Source organism: Populus alba, chromosome 2, assembly GCF_005239225.2.
Source record: "Populus alba chromosome 2, ASM523922v2, whole genome shotgun sequence".
Classification (NCBI taxonomy): domain Eukaryota; kingdom Viridiplantae; phylum Streptophyta; class Magnoliopsida; order Malpighiales; family Salicaceae; genus Populus; species Populus alba.
The window spans coordinates 3,032,241-3,050,270 of record NC_133285.1 but is presented as its reverse complement, the minus strand read 5'-3'; the positions used below and the strand labels follow the sequence as shown (position 1 = coordinate 3,050,270).

Sequence of the window (18,030 nt, the reverse complement as noted above, 5' to 3'; positions counted from 1 at the left end):
GCCCTCGCTCACTAGCAAGTTTTATAGGCATAATCATTTTTTTACTCGATGGTGTATCTCTCATCTTTTGTGGTTAGTTGTCACTAGTTATACTTTATTTCCTCCCTATTATCAAAGCTACACTTATAATTGAAGTGATGGACATGGAGAGATTTTGAAATATTTCTTGAGTAATTATTAATATTTACTCCACAAGAAAAATAAACAAGAGAATTAGAGAGAAACAGGATATATAAGAATTAAAAAAATATTTTCGAACCTAGATAAAAATATTGCATTACTTTTAATGGCTCGAATATAATTGATTTTTTCATTCATTGTCTATCTTTCTCTTAAAAGAAAGTTCATGGCTATTTAACATTCTTTTTGGAAATATAATTACAATTAGTTTTAAAAATATTTTTTATTAGAAATATATTAAAATTATTTTTTTATTTTTTAAAATTATTTTTTATATTAGTATATCAAAATAATTTTAAAAACACCAAAAATATATTAATTTAAAATTAAAAAAAATTAATATATTTTTTAAAACACAAAAATAAACATAACATAAAAAAGATCTTATACATTCAAATTTGAATTTGCAAAAACTATACCATCGCAGATTGGCTTTAGAAAAACCCTACTGCATGGATCGAATTCGTATCTTGTTTGACTAATTTCTTGAATTCATTTTTGGATGGAATAGATTAAAGATTTGGATTCTTCATTTTATTTCTTGAACATTAATAGTAATAATAATAATGTTCAGTGAACAACTTGGTTCAAGATTCCATTCCATCGAAGAAGACTCCCTCTTCTTCACTTGTCTCTTCCCTGAGTTTTTCTACCTGGTTCAAAACTTCAACTTACTGGATCATGATATATCAGTAATTTTAAAAAGATATTAGATTTACAAACAACTAACTTCTAAAATTCTGCATGAACAAAGCTGATGTCATTTTCCATGTATATAGAATAGTAAGAGAAATGAGTAGAATCATCATAAATACCAAAAAAGAATGATTTGTGTCCCTAGCTATTTCAATAAATTATTCGATTTCATGTCGAGTAAATCCCATTGTATGGTCTTTAAAGTAAATTTTATAATATATGGTTAATTAATATATATTATATTTTTGCATCATTTAAAATTTAAAACCGCGGCTTGAAAAGCTAGCTACCAAAGTGTAAAAACCACACATAATGAAGCCAAGTAATTGATGAAGAAAAGCAATGGTGTTACCAGATTTTTTTGCATTTGAACTTGAAGGTCACCTTTTATCTCTCCCATCACCTCATACTTTTCTTTTCTTTACACTCTTTTGGATGAAGATTGGGAACCAAATCATCCCGAGTAGATTCTGTAGCTTAGCTTTTCACTAACATGTAATCCAGGAGGATCGATGGCTTGTTAGTCTCCACACTCATGAGCAGTGGGTTGATGATATCTCTTTCTCACTGTGCATCCCTCAGTCAATATAGATGGGCGTGAAAATGGAAGTCCCATTTTCAAGTACATTCTCCCTACATACAGTGCATGTGTGACGCTCGTGGCCACTACCTGAATAAACTATGCACACCCTTGTTAGGAAATAAGATTTGTAAAGAAGAAAAGCTGCTAACTTTCACCAGTAGTCAACTTGGCCTCGACTATGGTGATTCTATATTTTGCCACCCCTTCTTCTTTAACCCCAGCTCACTAATGACCTAATGGTGGCCCCTGAAAATCGAATGAAGGGAATCTAATGATCATTGGCATGAAAAGGAATTCTAGCTAGGAAAGCATCCTCAATCGTGCAAGGTATTGTTGTTGATGTCGTATTTTACTTCAAAATATATTTATTTTTGACATGGAGGTATCAAAATAATATGCCCCTTAAACAACCATTGTCTTTGTCTTCCATGACTATAAAACACATGCAGTTTCATGGTTAGTCTGATTGAATTGAGTTTCTCAAGCAAATGCAAAGGATTAAAGAAGGATGAATTAAAATGCAAACGATTTCTCGGCCGAAACTAGAATATTTCTATCTCTGGATTTGTTCAGGCCATAATCGCACATTGATCGGTGCATAATTAACACTCATTTTAATGGCTCTAATATGCGGTAAAATGCCATTAACTTCTTTTATATATATATATATATATATGAAGTACAGAAAGAAAACCAAAGGTACAAGCCAAAAGTTAAGTAGCATGTCGTTAGCTTTTGTTTCATGCGATCATTGTAATTAGTTAATGGGTTAGTACCAGTCCAAGCCCTTGTGGGTTCCTGTCATTAAAAAGGTTAATCTTTGAGTGAAGGTTAAGATCATGAAATCAATGCAATGCTAATTAAGTTATTGACCGAATCAGCATGTGATCTCGAGTGATGGAGTTGTCAAGGAAAAAAGTCAAAAGTTAGGAGTTGCTTCGAGGAACAAGTCTGCGTGATACAAGTGCTCTCCACCCACCAAGGAAATAAGGAACATGACAGAATGTTTTGTAGCCTCAAAGTAGGAATCTGGTGAGATTAGCTGCTTGATCCAATCTGGACACTTGGAAGATAAGGTGGGCTTAGTGGTCTTAGTCATTAAAATAGACTACATAAAGTTGGCTAGTAGCTAGCCACTATGATCCAGCAAGTTTCACTCTTGTTTATTCTATCTTCTTGGCCCTTTTCCTACAAAAAAGAAGCATGTCCATGGTATTTGTAGGAAAATACTATCATCGAACAATGTCTAGTCGAAGACTTAAGTGCCTTCCACTTCCAACATCATTTTTGGAGCATATAGTACATTAGTACTCACCAAGTATAGAAAAAATAATGTCATCGATTTTACTTTCCCCCGTATATGTCAGATCAAAACATGTGCGCTTGTGTAAGGAGATAGCTTGTCAAGCTGAAGAACATTCCAGGTTCTAACATTTGGCCAATATCAAGGGAGGTCATATGATTTTTTTTTTTTTAGTATAGTGTGATGGATATTATTTTTTAAAGTATTTTTTTTTTTGGAAATATATTAAAATAATATATTTTTATTTTAAAAAATTTATTTTTAACATTAGCATATTAAAACAATAAAAAAAACACAAGAAAAAATTATTTTAAAACTAAACAAATCAAAATATTTCAAAAATATAATTAAATCACAATATCAAACAATGTTATAGTTTGAATTCTATTGATTCTTTCTTTTAATGAAAAAGATAGGTCATTTTTCACTTAAAGGTTCTGAATCCTTCTTTTTTTTTTATGTGTGAATTTGAATGATATAATTTTTATTTCTACTTTAACAATAAAAAAAAATGCATTAGGAAGAATCTCTCCTTGGAGCAAAATGGTCGAGAGGATCACATCACTATGGTTAGGTAACCCCAAGGTCAAACTTCGATCTGGGCAAATTAATGCATTTAAGCCCTTTGCAACCTGTTGTTTCTAGTAAAAAAAAAATCATGTAATTCCTTTTTTTATATATGAATTAGACAAATACGTACAAATTAACAAGACAATTCATGTAAGCAAAAGGAAGTTCATTAAATTTCATCCAATTGATAAACATCATTGTCATTCAATTTTGAAAGTGAAAGTATAGCAAGAGCAACAGGAGTCTTGCAATTTAAGCTTATATTGCTTCAGAAAGTTGGGATCAACCTGTCCAGGTGAATTATTCAGAAAGATGGATTTTATAACGCTCAGTTGTTATTCCATTGATGATCTCAGAGATATATGTGTCACTAAAATCTTTGAATATGAAGCTTTTATAGAGTGGAGGATGGCACTTGTCAACCAGAGCTTTTGCGGGTTCGATACGGCTATCAGAAGAAGGAAAGATGCAGGTGCCAACCGTTGTTCGTGCAACCTTTGAATTCGTGACCACCCCATGATCGACACTCTTCAGCTTCCCATTACTTATAACCTGCATACAAAACGGAAAATTCTTGAATTTGGATTTGAATTAAGGGTTCGTGTACAAATCAATTAATTTGTAAACGGATTAGTGATACATGGTGTTTTTGGCTGGATACCACATACTTATCTGATGGAAGCTAAAAGCAATAAGCTTTGGCAAAGAGCAGAAATGGGGATGTACTTACCTGAAACACATAGCCAATGGGGATGACAAATGCAGTAGGAAGAGGATCAACAGCAAGCCATTTTCGGTCCTCGAGGACTTGAAGCCGTGGCACTTCTCCAGCTTGGAGCAAAATGGTAAAGAGGTTAACATCACTATGTTTAGGCAATCCCAAGGTTAAACTCGGATCTGAGGATGGTGGATAGTGATTAATGCTCATCAATTGGACTTGGCTTAGGCCATTCCCATTAAAATATCCACTTTCAAGTCTTAACCCTTCGCAGATTAGATCCAATAGCAACAAGCTCAGTTTCCTAACCTCGACCGAATACTTCCCAGCCACTTCTCTGCGTGATTGGGGGGTCAAAAAGATGAAAGAGGAGGATGATTTGAAAGACAATTGCAATCGTCTTAAACTCTTGCTTACAACGAAGGCCTAGGAAGAACAGAATTATATGTTTTCCGGTATTGAGAAGGTTTTTCAGCCCAACACTGAAAGTGTTCCTCAAGATGATGGCATTGGTGTCGCTAGTTGTCTCTCCAGTAGTGTATCTTTTCCTGAAAATAGTCGATGCTTGTGGATAGTCTGCAACTTTGTTTCGGGTCATTAGAGCAGAACCTTTCTTTTTCGTTGGCAGGCAGTTGAAAGAACTCATTCACCACCTCTGAGAAATCATGCATTATCTTCTCCGAGATCCCGTGATTAATCAATCGTATTTTCATTCTTTTAGTTCGAAAGTATATCATTTGTCAGAAAAACTATATGTACTAATAGGATTTTCTGTTTTATCATGGACTCAAATTAAGAAACTGTTCTTGTAATCTTGGTGCATGTAAAGTTCTAAACATGTAATTCAGGTGAAGCAAAGAGAAAAGGAAAGGAGGAAAGATCAAAACCTGAAAGAATCCATGTTCTTGACTAGCCTTCACGATTTGATGAATGACTTTAACTCGATCACAATTAGAGATAAGATCTCCTCCAAGATCGATTAACGGGATGGTGTCATATCGAGGAACCACACCGGTGCCTGGTATGATTCCGGTGGCAAAATCTTAGACTCGGGAACAGATTTAATGCCGTCTCACCAACCTGAAATGAGCTTCTCCATTACCTAAAACTAGTCCAGCCTGATGAAATAGGAAGGTCAAAAAAACAAAATGCAAACCTCAAAGCCAACCACTTCCTAAACAAAACGTAATCAGCTGTTGACAATTATTGCTGTACTGATCTCCAGTCGGTGCTACTCTATATATATAATATACATACAATTTGATGCCACATAGGCTTACGGCATTAGGATCTTAAACTGTAATGCACAGAAAACCATCCAATCGAACATACATTATAGGCACAACTAATGTCCTGTGAAGAGGCTACTAATCTTGGCATGTATTTAGGATTCCCCATTAAAGTTTGTCCAAATCTTCTAGTATTAAGCACAACATAAATAACAATGCCAAATGCATTAATCAAGATTAGTGGGTACATTGAGATTTAAAGAAGCATTTGAAAACACGGGTTAGATAAAAATTTGAAATATTTTTTTATATTTTTAAATTGTTTTGATATACTAATATTAAAAATAATTTATTTTTTTAAAAAATATCTCATAAGCTAACCTGCATTGAAATATTCATTCAATGAGAAATTATTAGGGTCAAATTATAGGCTGCTGAATATTTAAATTTTGAGCCTATCTCAACAGTACTGTTCACATAGTGGCTAATAGTGTTTGTACATTAATTTGTTCTGTAATTCTCGGCCAAGTCGCTTTCAAGAGTTAAGTTTAGGATTGGAAAGATAAGAACAGTCATGGAACATCTTCCGACTTGTGATTTACTGCCTGGTAATGCAAAATTGCAGCAAAGCTGTCATTTTTGCAAACCTATATGCATTTTTGTTAAACCCTTACGTTTATTTTTAAGCTAAAAGACAACGGGAATATAGCAGAGCAGAACCTGACTAACTCAGTAGGCCATAAATAGCCGGATGAGATCCTCTCTTTGTTCACGACGGTATTATCTATGAGCTTATAACTATCATACATAGCTTGATTAGCTGTGGAAAGGCTGGCATGGAGGATACCTTGTCGTAGTTTTAATTACTTGTACTTTGGGCATCACATTGCTTTGTGCATGGCCTACGAGTTTCCTCTTTCAATTACCATTCATTTGCCACCATTCAGTAGCATGGTGTCTTTCCCCCTTGTCTCCATTATTTCTAGACTTGAAAAGAAATTTGCAGGTGTATAATCTGATGCGAGATGTGGAGAATGTTAGCCATGAGTGAATTGTTAAGACTTAGGGAGAAAAATCTAAAATAATTTACAAACATATGAGAGAATTAAGTTGGATTTTTGTATTTTGATGAGAAGTTCTTAGTTTGCTTACGAGCGAGCTAGCAAAACCCTTTGGCTGTCACTGAGCAAAATATATTGCTTTACCACATTTCACATGGCATCCACAACATGAACTACAAAGCAAGATATGAATTTAGTATTGACGCAAACATTGTGAAACAAGAAGTCGTCCATACAGATTTCAACACCAGAAGAGAAGAGGCTAAAAGCTTCCAGTTGAGTGTATCTGAAATTTTGTAACTGTTCTTGAGATGTGCCCCCGTCTTTCATCACTAACTGACTGGACCAATTATCTCTGTACCTTTAAGACTGAATCTTCCTCTATAATGAAATGATCAGCATGTTGTTTACCATCATGCAGTCACTGCCAGCATCACAAATCATAAGATTAACTTAACACCAACCTTGAGGCCATCTATTTTTAGGATCCCATCTAGGAAACCATCTCTTTCTCTTTGAATTTGAACCCAAGGTAATAATATTCTCCTCCTCAGGAAACAAAAACTTCAACAGAATTCCCTTATGTCTGCGACTTGGTGTTCGGGGGACTTCATACTTAGGAGTGTAAGTCTGAGGCAAGTAGTTGAAGTCGTCATTAGCCGGAAAGATCTCGTCACGAGTGCGAATGCTGTTGATCCTTAAGTACTTTTGCTCAAGTGACTCCTTCGGTATGTTCCTTGCTAACAAAGGAGAAGCACCACCCCAGTTAATGGAACCCAAAGAAGGGTGTTGAGGTGTTCTAAAGTTTAATGCTTCTCTCTGCCTCATCCCTGCTCTCACTAATCTCACTTTTACTATCCGTCTGCTCTTTGCAGTGGTATCTTTGGTATCTGGTTCTTGTAGATTTATAGGGGAGAAAATCTCCGAGCATTAATTGGATTCTTCCTTGAAGTTGTAAAGCCTCATTGTAATACTAATTTTAAGCAATTAACAGGTGAGAGTGATAGGTGGGTAGCATTGTAAGGATGTCCATATCACCCTTGTACTAACACACCGGCTCGCCAAATGAATCGCGCCCTAGACAGCCTTTTATTTTTTACTACAAGCACTCATCTCCTGCAATCTGATACAATTGAGTACACATTTCAGCACAAAAGGGCTATAACTAATTATTACCATTGTCTATTAGCCATACTCCTTCACGCTAAGAGTTAAAAGGAAGAAGGGCGGGGATGGTAACTTAGGTCTTTAGTAGGCCAGAGAGAAGTTGACAAAATGAAGGAGGCGACTGCTACAAGAAGTTGTCGATGCAAACATATTCAGACCATTTTCAATTGACAAAAGATGTTCATAGGCCAACAAAATTAAATCAGAAAAGCTAATTTTAGACTCCTAGTTGTCGGCTCTTCTTTAAAGCTAACTTGAGACTCCTAGTTGTCGGCTCTTCTTTAAAGCTAACTTGAGACTCCTAGTTGTTTGCTCTTCTTTATTCTATGATATGTTGGTATCTGTTTACTTGACAGGCCATTTCTATTATTTTTCTGATAGTGTTTCAAGAGCAAAGCAAATTGACCGCAGCTATACACATACCAGGACTTGGATTTCAAGCATGGATTTAGTTTTAATCCCACAAGAAAAACAAAATGATACCATGCATTTATCAAGCCTTTTCTCTAACAAGCCTTCATTACAGCAAGGAAAGTTCAGAAGAACTAATCAAAAAGTAAATATCCAAAAAACAAGAAATAAAGGAATATTTGGAGGTGTCTCTACTTGCTGATATGTGCTAAACATACCTCCAACTTGCTGATATGCTATACGAGTTTACTTCAGGCTCAAGCATATTCTATGTCTATCTCAAAAGTGCAAAGCACATCTTTAATTAGATTGTTACCTTTCAAGAGCATCCACGTGTGTCTTATGAAAAAAATTAGGAATTGAATGCACGTTAGCTTAATCTGTTCAATTCTGAGCTTAGAATCTGATCTAAAAAGATTAATTCGAACTATTCTGAAAGTAACCAAAGATAGCTGGCTCTGGTACATAGGAGGTTCATGTTTGTCCACATCAGAAATGAGAAGCTGCTTTCATTAAGCACATGTAGCTTCCGACTTAGAAATTTCAGGAGCACCCACTTGTTATTGCTGTAACGAGCACCTGTAGAGTAATTAATTCGTGTCTAAAACGCAGAACAAGGATATTATCTTATTTTTTCAATCCCACTTCATAGTTGTCAGTTTTCAGAGTTGGAATTTCATAAAGTAAATAATTCTTAAAAAATGTGCAAGCAAAAGCGGTATTATTCCATTCACAGACACGAGTATAGATGCATTTTGTGCTTCAAATACAAACGAGGAAACAAGGCAAAATATGTGGTTCTATACTCGAGCTATGGCAATTTTATATGCTTACTCGAGATTTATCCCACATCTTCTCATGATTTTGGTCCAAATTGGCTATTCGTTTCTCTACTTTCTTGCAGAAGCTGCCTTCAGTCATGGGATGAGCCCTCATGTCTTTGTTACTTATCGATATATTGTAGGCGGCTTGGTGATGTTTCCGCTTGCATATTTTCTTGAGAGGTAAATTATACACATGTAAACATTCACCAAAAAAATGTATTGCAAAGCTATTAGCTATACAGTGGATACCAACTGATTTATTGTATGAAATTATGCTACCAAACGCATTTTGCCTGATATTATTTTCTTTTTTGCTTGCAGAAAAGTGAGGCCAAAGCTAACACTTGTGTTGTTTCTGGAGATATTTGTGCTTTCTCTTCTAGGGTGTGTAGGACAATCCTTGTGCTTCAACATAGAGTAAAAAAAATTGTTTTCTGAGAATAGAAAACTCACTAGTTTTCTCTTTTGATGAAAGCCAGGGCCAGCTTAACTGTTAACATTTACTTTGCAAGCTTGAGATACACTTCTCCTACCTTCATTACATCAATGACCAATACCGTTCCCTCCATGACTTTCATAATTGCAATTATGCTCAGGTGGGACTTCACCTGAAGAACAGAAATCTTCTTTGTTTTAATTTTGAGACTAAAGACTGCATCTATTTCATGTAGGTTGGAGATTGTCAATTTAAGGAACCCTCGTGGAATAGCTAAAATTGTCGGAACCTTATTATCACTGGCTGGGGTCTTGACCATCACTTTATACAAAGGACCTGAGGTGCAAAGCTTGCAGAGTGCTCCAATCCATATCAAAAGTAATGCTTCTCAACAGAACTGGGTGAAGGGGACTATTCTGCTCGTTGTGAGTTGCATAACATGGTCTCTCTGGTTCATCATGCAGGTATAGAATTCCCCAACCTGATATTTCCTTTGGACTTACCTTTTAACATGAGGTTGATTCTCTACGCTAAAGTATCTTTGCCTTCAGAGATGCTAGAATCTATCAATGCATGTGCATGTAAATGGATGCAGAATTTTCACCTGCTTTATAGGTTTTCTTTAATGCGATCAGAGATTGTGTACCTTGTAGGCATACACGTTGAAAAGGTATCCTGCACAATTATCACTGTCTGCATTGATAAACGGCTTCGCGGCAGCACAATCAGCTGTCTTCACTGTGTTCATGCAACATAAACCAGCAGCATGGTCCATCGGATCCAGCATCGTATTCTGGTCCATTATATATGCTGTAAGTACATCCATGAACAGCACCACAGAAAATTAAACTGGTTTGTCAGAAATCATATTATCGATAATCAATTGCAGGGAGTCATTAGTTGTGGCTTGACAGTCTCCATTCAACTATGGTGCACAGAACAAAAAGGGCCAGTCTTTGTGACCATGTTTAGTCCCCTTGCAACTGTAATGGTCGCCATCCTGGCTTACTTTCTTTTCGGTGAAGAGTTGCACGCTGGCAGGTAAAATGAAATTTCATTTCGCAGTTATTAGTCAGTAATATAACCGAAAAAAGAACAACAAAAGGCAAGGGGTGGATGTTGTTCCTAATCTATCTTTGACTTAATCAGCATATTGGGAGGAGCTGTTGTTATTATCGGACTTTACATGCTGCTGTGGGGAAAAGAAAGGGATGGAGATCGAAACAAGTCCCAAAAACAATCTCTTTCCACTAATGATGAGGACAAGGTAAGCCACGTAGCAGTGGAAAGTTCAGCAGGAAGAGACAATGAAACAGGACTTGAGAAATAAATCAAGAAGTGGGACCGGCATTTCTCAGATCATGATATAGGAAATGAATGGTATAGCAACCAAATCAAAGCTCATATATTAAGCGCTTGTGAAGAATTAGTTTCGTATTGCTTTTGTAAAGGAAGCAAGGGGGCAAAAAATAAGTTAAGGAGTCTTACCCTGCTTTTAACTTTATGGAGCGAGCATAATAAACGTTTGGTTAAACTAGAAACTGTTTTGACCTAATTTTCTCCATATATGGACTCACCACCTGTTATTACAGTCTGGATTCTGAAGCAATTTTAACATGCATACTATCCTGAACATACAGGTTATTCATTGTAATCATTTTCTGCAGCAATTAGCTAACAAGTTTTTCAATATTTCCAAGTGAGCTTTGATATCCCCAAACAGCTAGAAAAGCAAATCCTTGGTAGATGCCAAATTCTCCATCTGTTCTTAATCGGTTAGCTTCTGCAGTTCCTTACTGCAATGGAGTTCTACAATTGTCACTGAAGTCGTCTCCGTAGTACTTTGTTAAATAGATGAACTGCAAAGGGTGTATTACACTTGCAGCTAGTAGAGAGAACATTGCAGTTGCAAAAAAAGGGGCTTTTCATTATCTTGCTATTTGGTCAGGAAATTAATCATTCACGGACATCTAAAATACCTACACTTCTTTACAAAAATTGGCTAGCGTATCATAAATTAAGACATCCAGGAATAGCCAACAAAGGAGGTAGAATTTACACAGCGCACTCGATAAGTTCCCAACTATAATTTCAAAAGAATTAGCATTCTCTTTCTCAGTTGGCTTCTTCAAGTTGTGCACGTACTGTTTCTGGACTATACGGTTTGTTGATGCTGCAACATAAGATTAGATTGCGACATTAGCAGCTTGAAAAGCTTCAGTTTTAACAATGTTTTATCATGCTCGTTTTCTTTAAAAACCAAAAATTGAATTTCAATGTAATTTCAACTGCCATTGGAAATTTCTCAAAACAGAGAAAGCATAAGCTGTTCATGAGGCTTACCGAAAGAGCAAGTCCCCACTAGATGCCAACTTCTCAGAAATCCATTCAGGAACGAGTTCAAGCAACAAGTTTAGCTGCTCTTCAACTTCTCCTGCAAACAAAAGTCAGAATGATTTAGCTTAACATAGAGTTCTGAAATATATGTTATTGTTTTTGACAGGAAACCACTTGCTTACTTCTGTCAGCAATATCAGAGTGGCTTGCAATTATCTTGTGTATAAGCTCTTCTTTTGTGAGAACTGATTGTTTTATTGACTGAAACAAGAAATGAATCTTGTTGAAGAGCTTAGGAAGACAGGCAATCATTTGTCTCCGCCTCTTTGCTTGTGAGATTGCAGGATCTCGCTCTTCTTTAGCCTTCCGCTCTTTCTCTCGTATCTGCAGAAGGAAAAATGATTACAAACCAATCACAGCATTATATATCTCAATTGAAACACAGATCTCCTATCATGGCTTTGTTTTTGGATAAATGAAGTTACTGTTTGTTAGTTGTTATGCTACCTGCCTGTTTTATTTTGTTCCAACATATTGTATGCATCTATTCTCCCAGTATTGGATTTCCTGGTCATATGGATAGTACAATTAGATGCCAAAAAGGTCATTATAGAACTGAGCTGACAATGGCATGACAAAAGCAAAAAATTACCAAGACTAAGCCACCTGATGTGACATCTTCAGCCGCCCTTTGTGTTAAGATAACATGATGATTGAAAGGGGACAATTTTTAATACATCATATTTTGTCTGATGAAGTTTTCCATGTTCAATTTTTGAAGCTTGAGAAATCTTATAAAAGCATATTGCTCATGCAAGACACTACTATGTTGTGACAGGTGTATGCCACCCTGGTGGTGCAAGAGGTGATAAAATGCCACATAAATAAGCATAAGATTTTATAAATGAATTGAAAGCACAAGTATTGAGTCCAAGAAAACAGAAACAGAAGAGATCAATTTGAATAGCAGAACTAATTTATACAATCAATCAAAGAAAACAGTTAAGATGCATCAATGACTTGTAACATTCACAGACCAACAAAAGTAAAAGCAATTGAGAATTAAGGATGAGCCTACCGATTGCAGAAGACTCCCAGGAAGAATTTTCAAGATATTATCATCATCTGATACATCCTCTTTTTGTTCATCTTTAGCATGCTTCACCGGAGTTTCAAATATCAGTGACCTGCTGGGTGGACGCCTGACAAGCTTGTCTGGTGAGCTGAAAGAATCATCATCACATGAGCTCATACATCTTTTATGTGGATGCAAAGCAGGTGTGGTAGATATCAATGTAGCTGGAGTTGAAGCAAGTTTTGCAGGAGTTGACTGGACACTGGCCATCTTTATGGGAGAATCATCTACTTCATTCATGGAATCTTTCTCTTTGCTTGGAGTTGCAGATGAAAAATTTTGGTCACAGGTTGGTTTCAAAGACACTTTGGCTGGGGATAGAGCAGAACAACTAATTTCCTCATTTAAGGAGATTTTGTTGGGGCATGGCTCGAAAGCTGAGGAAACTGTTTTTTGGAGGGCGTTTTCTGCTTCAACTTCTGTACCTTTCTGGGAGAAGCGCCTCTGGAAACTTTGGGGTAAAAGAGATGCCACTATCGGTTGCTCTTCTTCAACTGCTGTGGTTTCCTTCAGCAATGACAGGCGATTGAAAGGCTCCGGGAGCATTTCCTCTGGAATGTCATCACCCTGAAGCCATTGCAACGCATTATTAACACATTTAGACCTTGTTTGGAAATGCGGTTGAAAGCAAGTTTCCTAAAAATTTGAGTTTTTTTTTCTTGTAATTTTTTTTTGTTTTTTTATCATTTTGATATGCTGATTTTCACAATAATTTTTAAAAAAATTATTTTGATACATTTTCAGAAGAAAAGCAATTTAAAAGGTAACCACTACCACACTCCCAAACACCCTTTAAGAAGAATTTAGAAACAGAAGCACATTGAATCAAATAAGTGTTTTGTAAAGAAGCAAAAAAGTAAACTACAAATTCATTTTCATCAAACTCAAAGCAACTCTCAGCTAGTGTCAAATAATAAAGGTTATCACTAAAATTCTAATCTGTGGTTTCCTTAGTACATTTAATCACACTATATTGTAATGGTTGAGCATATAGGAATAACAGAACCTAATCAAATGCCGCTTCCCAAACTGCAAAATCATACTTTATAACAACATAAACATAAATACATTAATCTTAAATGCAAACTAATGTATACATAATTGATAGCATGCATTTTGAGCACTAACAACATAAACAGAAACACAGTACCTGAGGATGGTCTCTGTAAAAATCTGCAAGCCTCGAGCGAAAAACCTTGCGTAAAAATATGTTCTTACTTTCAGATTTCAACTTTCCATCATCAAATTCAATTGCATCAGCATTGACAATAACATGAAGTTCCGGCTTCATACAACTGGTTTGCTCGTTAAACCGAAGCACCCGCTTTATCTCAATTGCCTCCGGCATAATATATTTCAATTGAGCCAAATGCTTATGCGTAAACCTCCTACAAAAACACAACTAAAATTAAAACAATATAATTTTAAAATCAGATGAAAAATTCAAAACAGTACAATGATCAGCAGTACCTGTCAGTTAAAGACTCGATTTTGGGAGAAATATTAGAGAAAGTAGACATTGTGCCCTTCATGCGCAGCAACCGGATCGAGCTATCCAAGTTATCAAAAAACTCACCCAGCATTTGATACCTTTTCAAAATCAAGACATATAAATTAGCATAAATCACTGAGATTTTGTAAAAGAAATTCATAAAAAAATTGACCCCGGGTACTTACTTATCGGGGATTTTAGTGAGCCCATTCCGAGTCTGATTCTTCCTGGGCTTGTGTAGTTTGCTGCTGCTGCTGCTGCTGGTCGTGGTGGTGGAATCTTCAGGCCAAGACGCGATCTGTCTTCGGGCGGACTTGGTTTGGTTGGTTCCAAGGTCTTGAGAGGCGATCTGACGGACTTCTTTTAGGGAGAGAGCGACGCGGCGGCTGCGCAGGCGGGGAGGGAGTTGGGATGGCTGAGTTGGGGTTTGAGTGGCGATGGTTGGGTTTGAAGAAGGTTTAGATTTTGGGGTTGCAGCAGTTGATTCAGAATCTGGTTTGGGTCTTTTGGATTTCGAAGAAGGGATTGGAGAGTGTAGGGAGGAGGAGTTCATTGCTTATGTGCTTCTTCTTGTTGATTTTGAGATCAAAAGGAGATTTGCTGGTTTGGAAGAGGCGGAGGAGGGCTGGTTCTTGGTAATTAGGGGTTTTTTTGGCGGGAGTTGCTGAGGTGGAGCTTTGCCACGTCATATTCGCGCCAAGCTGGTCCGTTGCCTCCCGCGATTTTTCTTTCTTGTCTAGCTACATGCCGTTTGGTGTGGTAGTGGGAACGACGAGTCCCTTGGACTGGGGACGGTGAAAGACGAAAAGGCACCCTTCATTAGGACAGTCATCATCAAACATGTAAGTTACACGTGTAATCTTGCTCTCTCCTTCGATTGGCACGATGGATCAACGTTGTCGAGGGTCCAGTCCTCTCGCCGTCTTGCATTGTATCGTGCTGTCTCCCTAATCTAGCTATTTAATGAGTGGTCAATTTAAAAAAAAAAATTGAATATATGAAATATTTTGATATGTTTTTTTATATAAAAAAATTAAAATAAAAATTAAAAAACTTATTCTTATATCTAATTAAATAAATTAATAACCATCTATATAGATAAAAATTAATTATCAATAACTAAAAGATTAACTAAAAAAATTAAGAAGTTAACATAGATGGATATATTTGATCTCACTAGAACATTTACATGTTTATGTAAATTGAGTTTATTATTAAAAACAATAAGAGATCATAGAAACAGAAACATATATGAAATTCAGTGAATAAAATAAAAGGAAAAAAAATATTATACAAGGTTAGGCATAATATAAAAATTATTTTTAAATAACTATTTTTTTACGAAATAAATATTATCTATATAAAATAAAACAAAAATTATTCAAAAAAAAATACAAAAAAAAATATTTTAAAAAAAATATATTAAAAAAAAAACCTGCAAAACTCGTGGTTTAAGTCATGAGATCATGGATAAGTTTATAGAAAATAAATTAAAGATAACTGCAAAACTAATTTTTTCTTAAAAAATAATATGGAATGATAAAATCATAAAATAAAACGAGGAAATAAAGGATCCCTAACTGTATTAAACTCTTAATACTCATGACCCGTGTTATTAGATCGGAAGCATGAAAAAAAAAAAACCATAAATCTTGATCAAGAATAAATAAAAGGCCAAAAGATGAAACTAGAAAAAAAATTATACAAAATATAATTAAAAGAATGAATGTGAAAAATCAAAATAAAAGAAAATTAATGGGTATGAAAAAATTAAATTTGATGGTCAGGTTTAAAAAAAAAACATCAATAAAAGAAAAAAAAAAAAAATAATGACTAAGTTGAAAAAAAATAAAACATCAGAACCTTTGTTTGGATGATGAAATTAAAGACCAATTAAACTTGGAATATATGATAAATTGTAATTTAATAACTAAATTGAAAACATAAAACACTTTTCAAGTATGGCTAGTGATTAAAATAAGTAATAAAAAACATAATGACTGAAATTGAAAAATAAAAGAAAAAAAAACAAACGTGCACTTTCTTTGGCCGAGGGAGAAAAAAAGAAGGAAAAAAAAAATGATCGTCGGTGACAAATTGCCAATCACTCACGATTACATGTTGCATAATGAGAAAGAGAACACGATGGTGCTTTCAAGGACATAACTAAAGGCCAAGTTTGACCACATGGTGACGATGCACACGCCGCCCAAAAGATGCAGATGTCATTCATGCACTGGCACAAACTAAGTGTATATCAACAACTTTTTAAAATTAAAAATTCAACATAAAAATACTAAAACACCTTTTATAACCCTGAAAATTATAAATAAACCTGTGTGAGATGACAAAAAAAATACCCTTTGTTCGCAACTCTTTTTTCTCAAAACCTTTGGAGCAAAAAAAAGTACTTTTGTTGTTTTTATGTATGTGAGAAGATGAAAAAAACCTTGGTCAACATCTTTTAAATTTGTTGATTTTAGGGTTACAGCTATAATTTTACCATGTAAAAAATTAAAAATATATTCAAATATTCCCAAATATTTTTTCAATAACCAATGAGTAATTGGAAATGATAAAATTATCCTGCAACCAAGACCACAATTTTTTTCACTCCAGGGTAATTAGTATCTTTACTGTAGCAATCCAGGGTAAATTATGTGCAATGCTAGGTGAAAAACTCACACATTATATATTTTGTTCAATATTTTTCTAGATTTTTTTCACTTTTTTTTTTATAATGATCCTTTACTTTTAATTTTATTTTCTTACCACTTAATTATTCTCTCTCCTAGCATAATAGAAAAAATATTTTTTTATAAAGTAAATCACACCTAGTTATATTAATCTTCATATTTATATAACATCCGGATAAATATTCATATTTATATATATATTTTTTTCACAAGATAGAGATATATCTAGAGCCGACTTATGCTAGGTGTCACTTGAGTAGTGTCCTAAGATCTTCACTTAAGAAAAAACTCTAATAATAAATATGTTATATTTATCAAACATGCTTTGTAGAATGAAAAATATCTTCATTCTAAAGTATGAATAAAGATTGTTAAAGGTCCCACTTATCGGTCATACATGAAAAATAATAAAAAAAACCAGAGTAATTATGAAATAATTACCTAAAAAACATATCAATTATTTTTTAGTTATTTTTAATAATTTTAATATATTAATGCAAAAAATATAAATATAAATGTAAAAAATATTTTTTAAAATACACTACAATACAATACCAAACAAATAAATAAACAATGGGATTAACACGTCTGTTATAATTATTATTGTTAACGTATTGAATTCAAACTTTGAATGCGTGACTTCCCTGAACATCTTGCGAAGTGGTAAACGTGCCGGCATCCGGTGATGCCAAATTCTTAGCATATCGATTTGAAAATTATTTTTACTAGAAAAAATAAAAATATTATTTTTATGACGTGTGCTTTTAAATAAAAAGTTAATGGGTTTACAATGCTATAACTTTCTAATCTCATTTACAATGCTATCGCTTTTTTTAATGCAATAGAATTCAGTTTTAAATTATTGATACGAGGATTAAATAAATATGTTTCCCTTCCTATTTTTTTAAACCTAACAGACAACATAGAGTTAAATTTATTTTGTTTTTATTTTAAAAAACATTATCACCCGGTTTCAATTTTAAATATAGAAATTTGCAATTCAAAACCTCTTGGAGTTTGAGTTTTAAATTGAATAAAAAAATATATTTTCTTTATAAAAATCAGATAATTCAATTAAAATTCCAGTGATTTTGATTTGATTGTTACAAGATTAGTTGTGATGTGTGGTTTGGACGCGACATGAACAGACATATTCGGGTTAAAATTATTGCGTTGACCTAATTACCCCTAT

General features: G+C 34.6%; 2 protein-coding genes across 3 annotated transcripts; one reads left to right on the top strand and one right to left on the bottom strand.

The window, feature by feature from the left end:
* The first annotated feature begins 8,695 nt into the window (after positions 1-8,695).
* Positions 8,696-10,769, top strand: LOC118049375 (WAT1-related protein At1g44800). Its single transcript, XM_035059366.2, has 7 exons — positions 8,696-8,922; positions 9,064-9,126; positions 9,222-9,338; positions 9,414-9,642; positions 9,832-9,990; positions 10,068-10,219; positions 10,328-10,769. Exons 1-7 carry the CDS (start codon positions 8,711-8,713, stop codon positions 10,506-10,508), a joined length of 1,113 nt encoding a protein of 370 aa, XP_034915257.1. The 5' UTR covers positions 8,696-8,710; the 3' UTR covers positions 10,509-10,769.
* Positions 10,770-11,147: 378 nt separating this feature from the next.
* LOC118049374 (CDT1-like protein a, chloroplastic) lies at positions 11,148-14,806 on the bottom strand. Of its 2 annotated transcripts, XM_035059364.2 has the most exons (7): positions 14,328-14,805; positions 14,121-14,240; positions 13,801-14,038; positions 12,594-13,217; positions 11,698-11,899; positions 11,522-11,612; positions 11,148-11,351 (listed from the first exon to the last, which is right to left on the bottom strand). In XM_035059364.2, exons 1-7 carry the CDS (start codon positions 14,693-14,695, stop codon positions 11,294-11,296), a joined length of 1,701 nt encoding a protein of 566 aa, XP_034915255.1. In that variant the 5' UTR covers positions 14,696-14,805; the 3' UTR covers positions 11,148-11,293. The 2 variants fall into 2 exon arrangements, with proteins under 2 accessions (XP_034915255.1, XP_034915256.1); XM_035059365.2 differs by lacking the exons at positions 11,148-11,351; positions 11,522-11,612; positions 11,698-11,899 and adding an exon at positions 11,918-12,082 and having other exon boundaries at positions 14,328-14,806.
* Between the last annotated feature and the right edge of the window lie 3,224 nt (positions 14,807-18,030).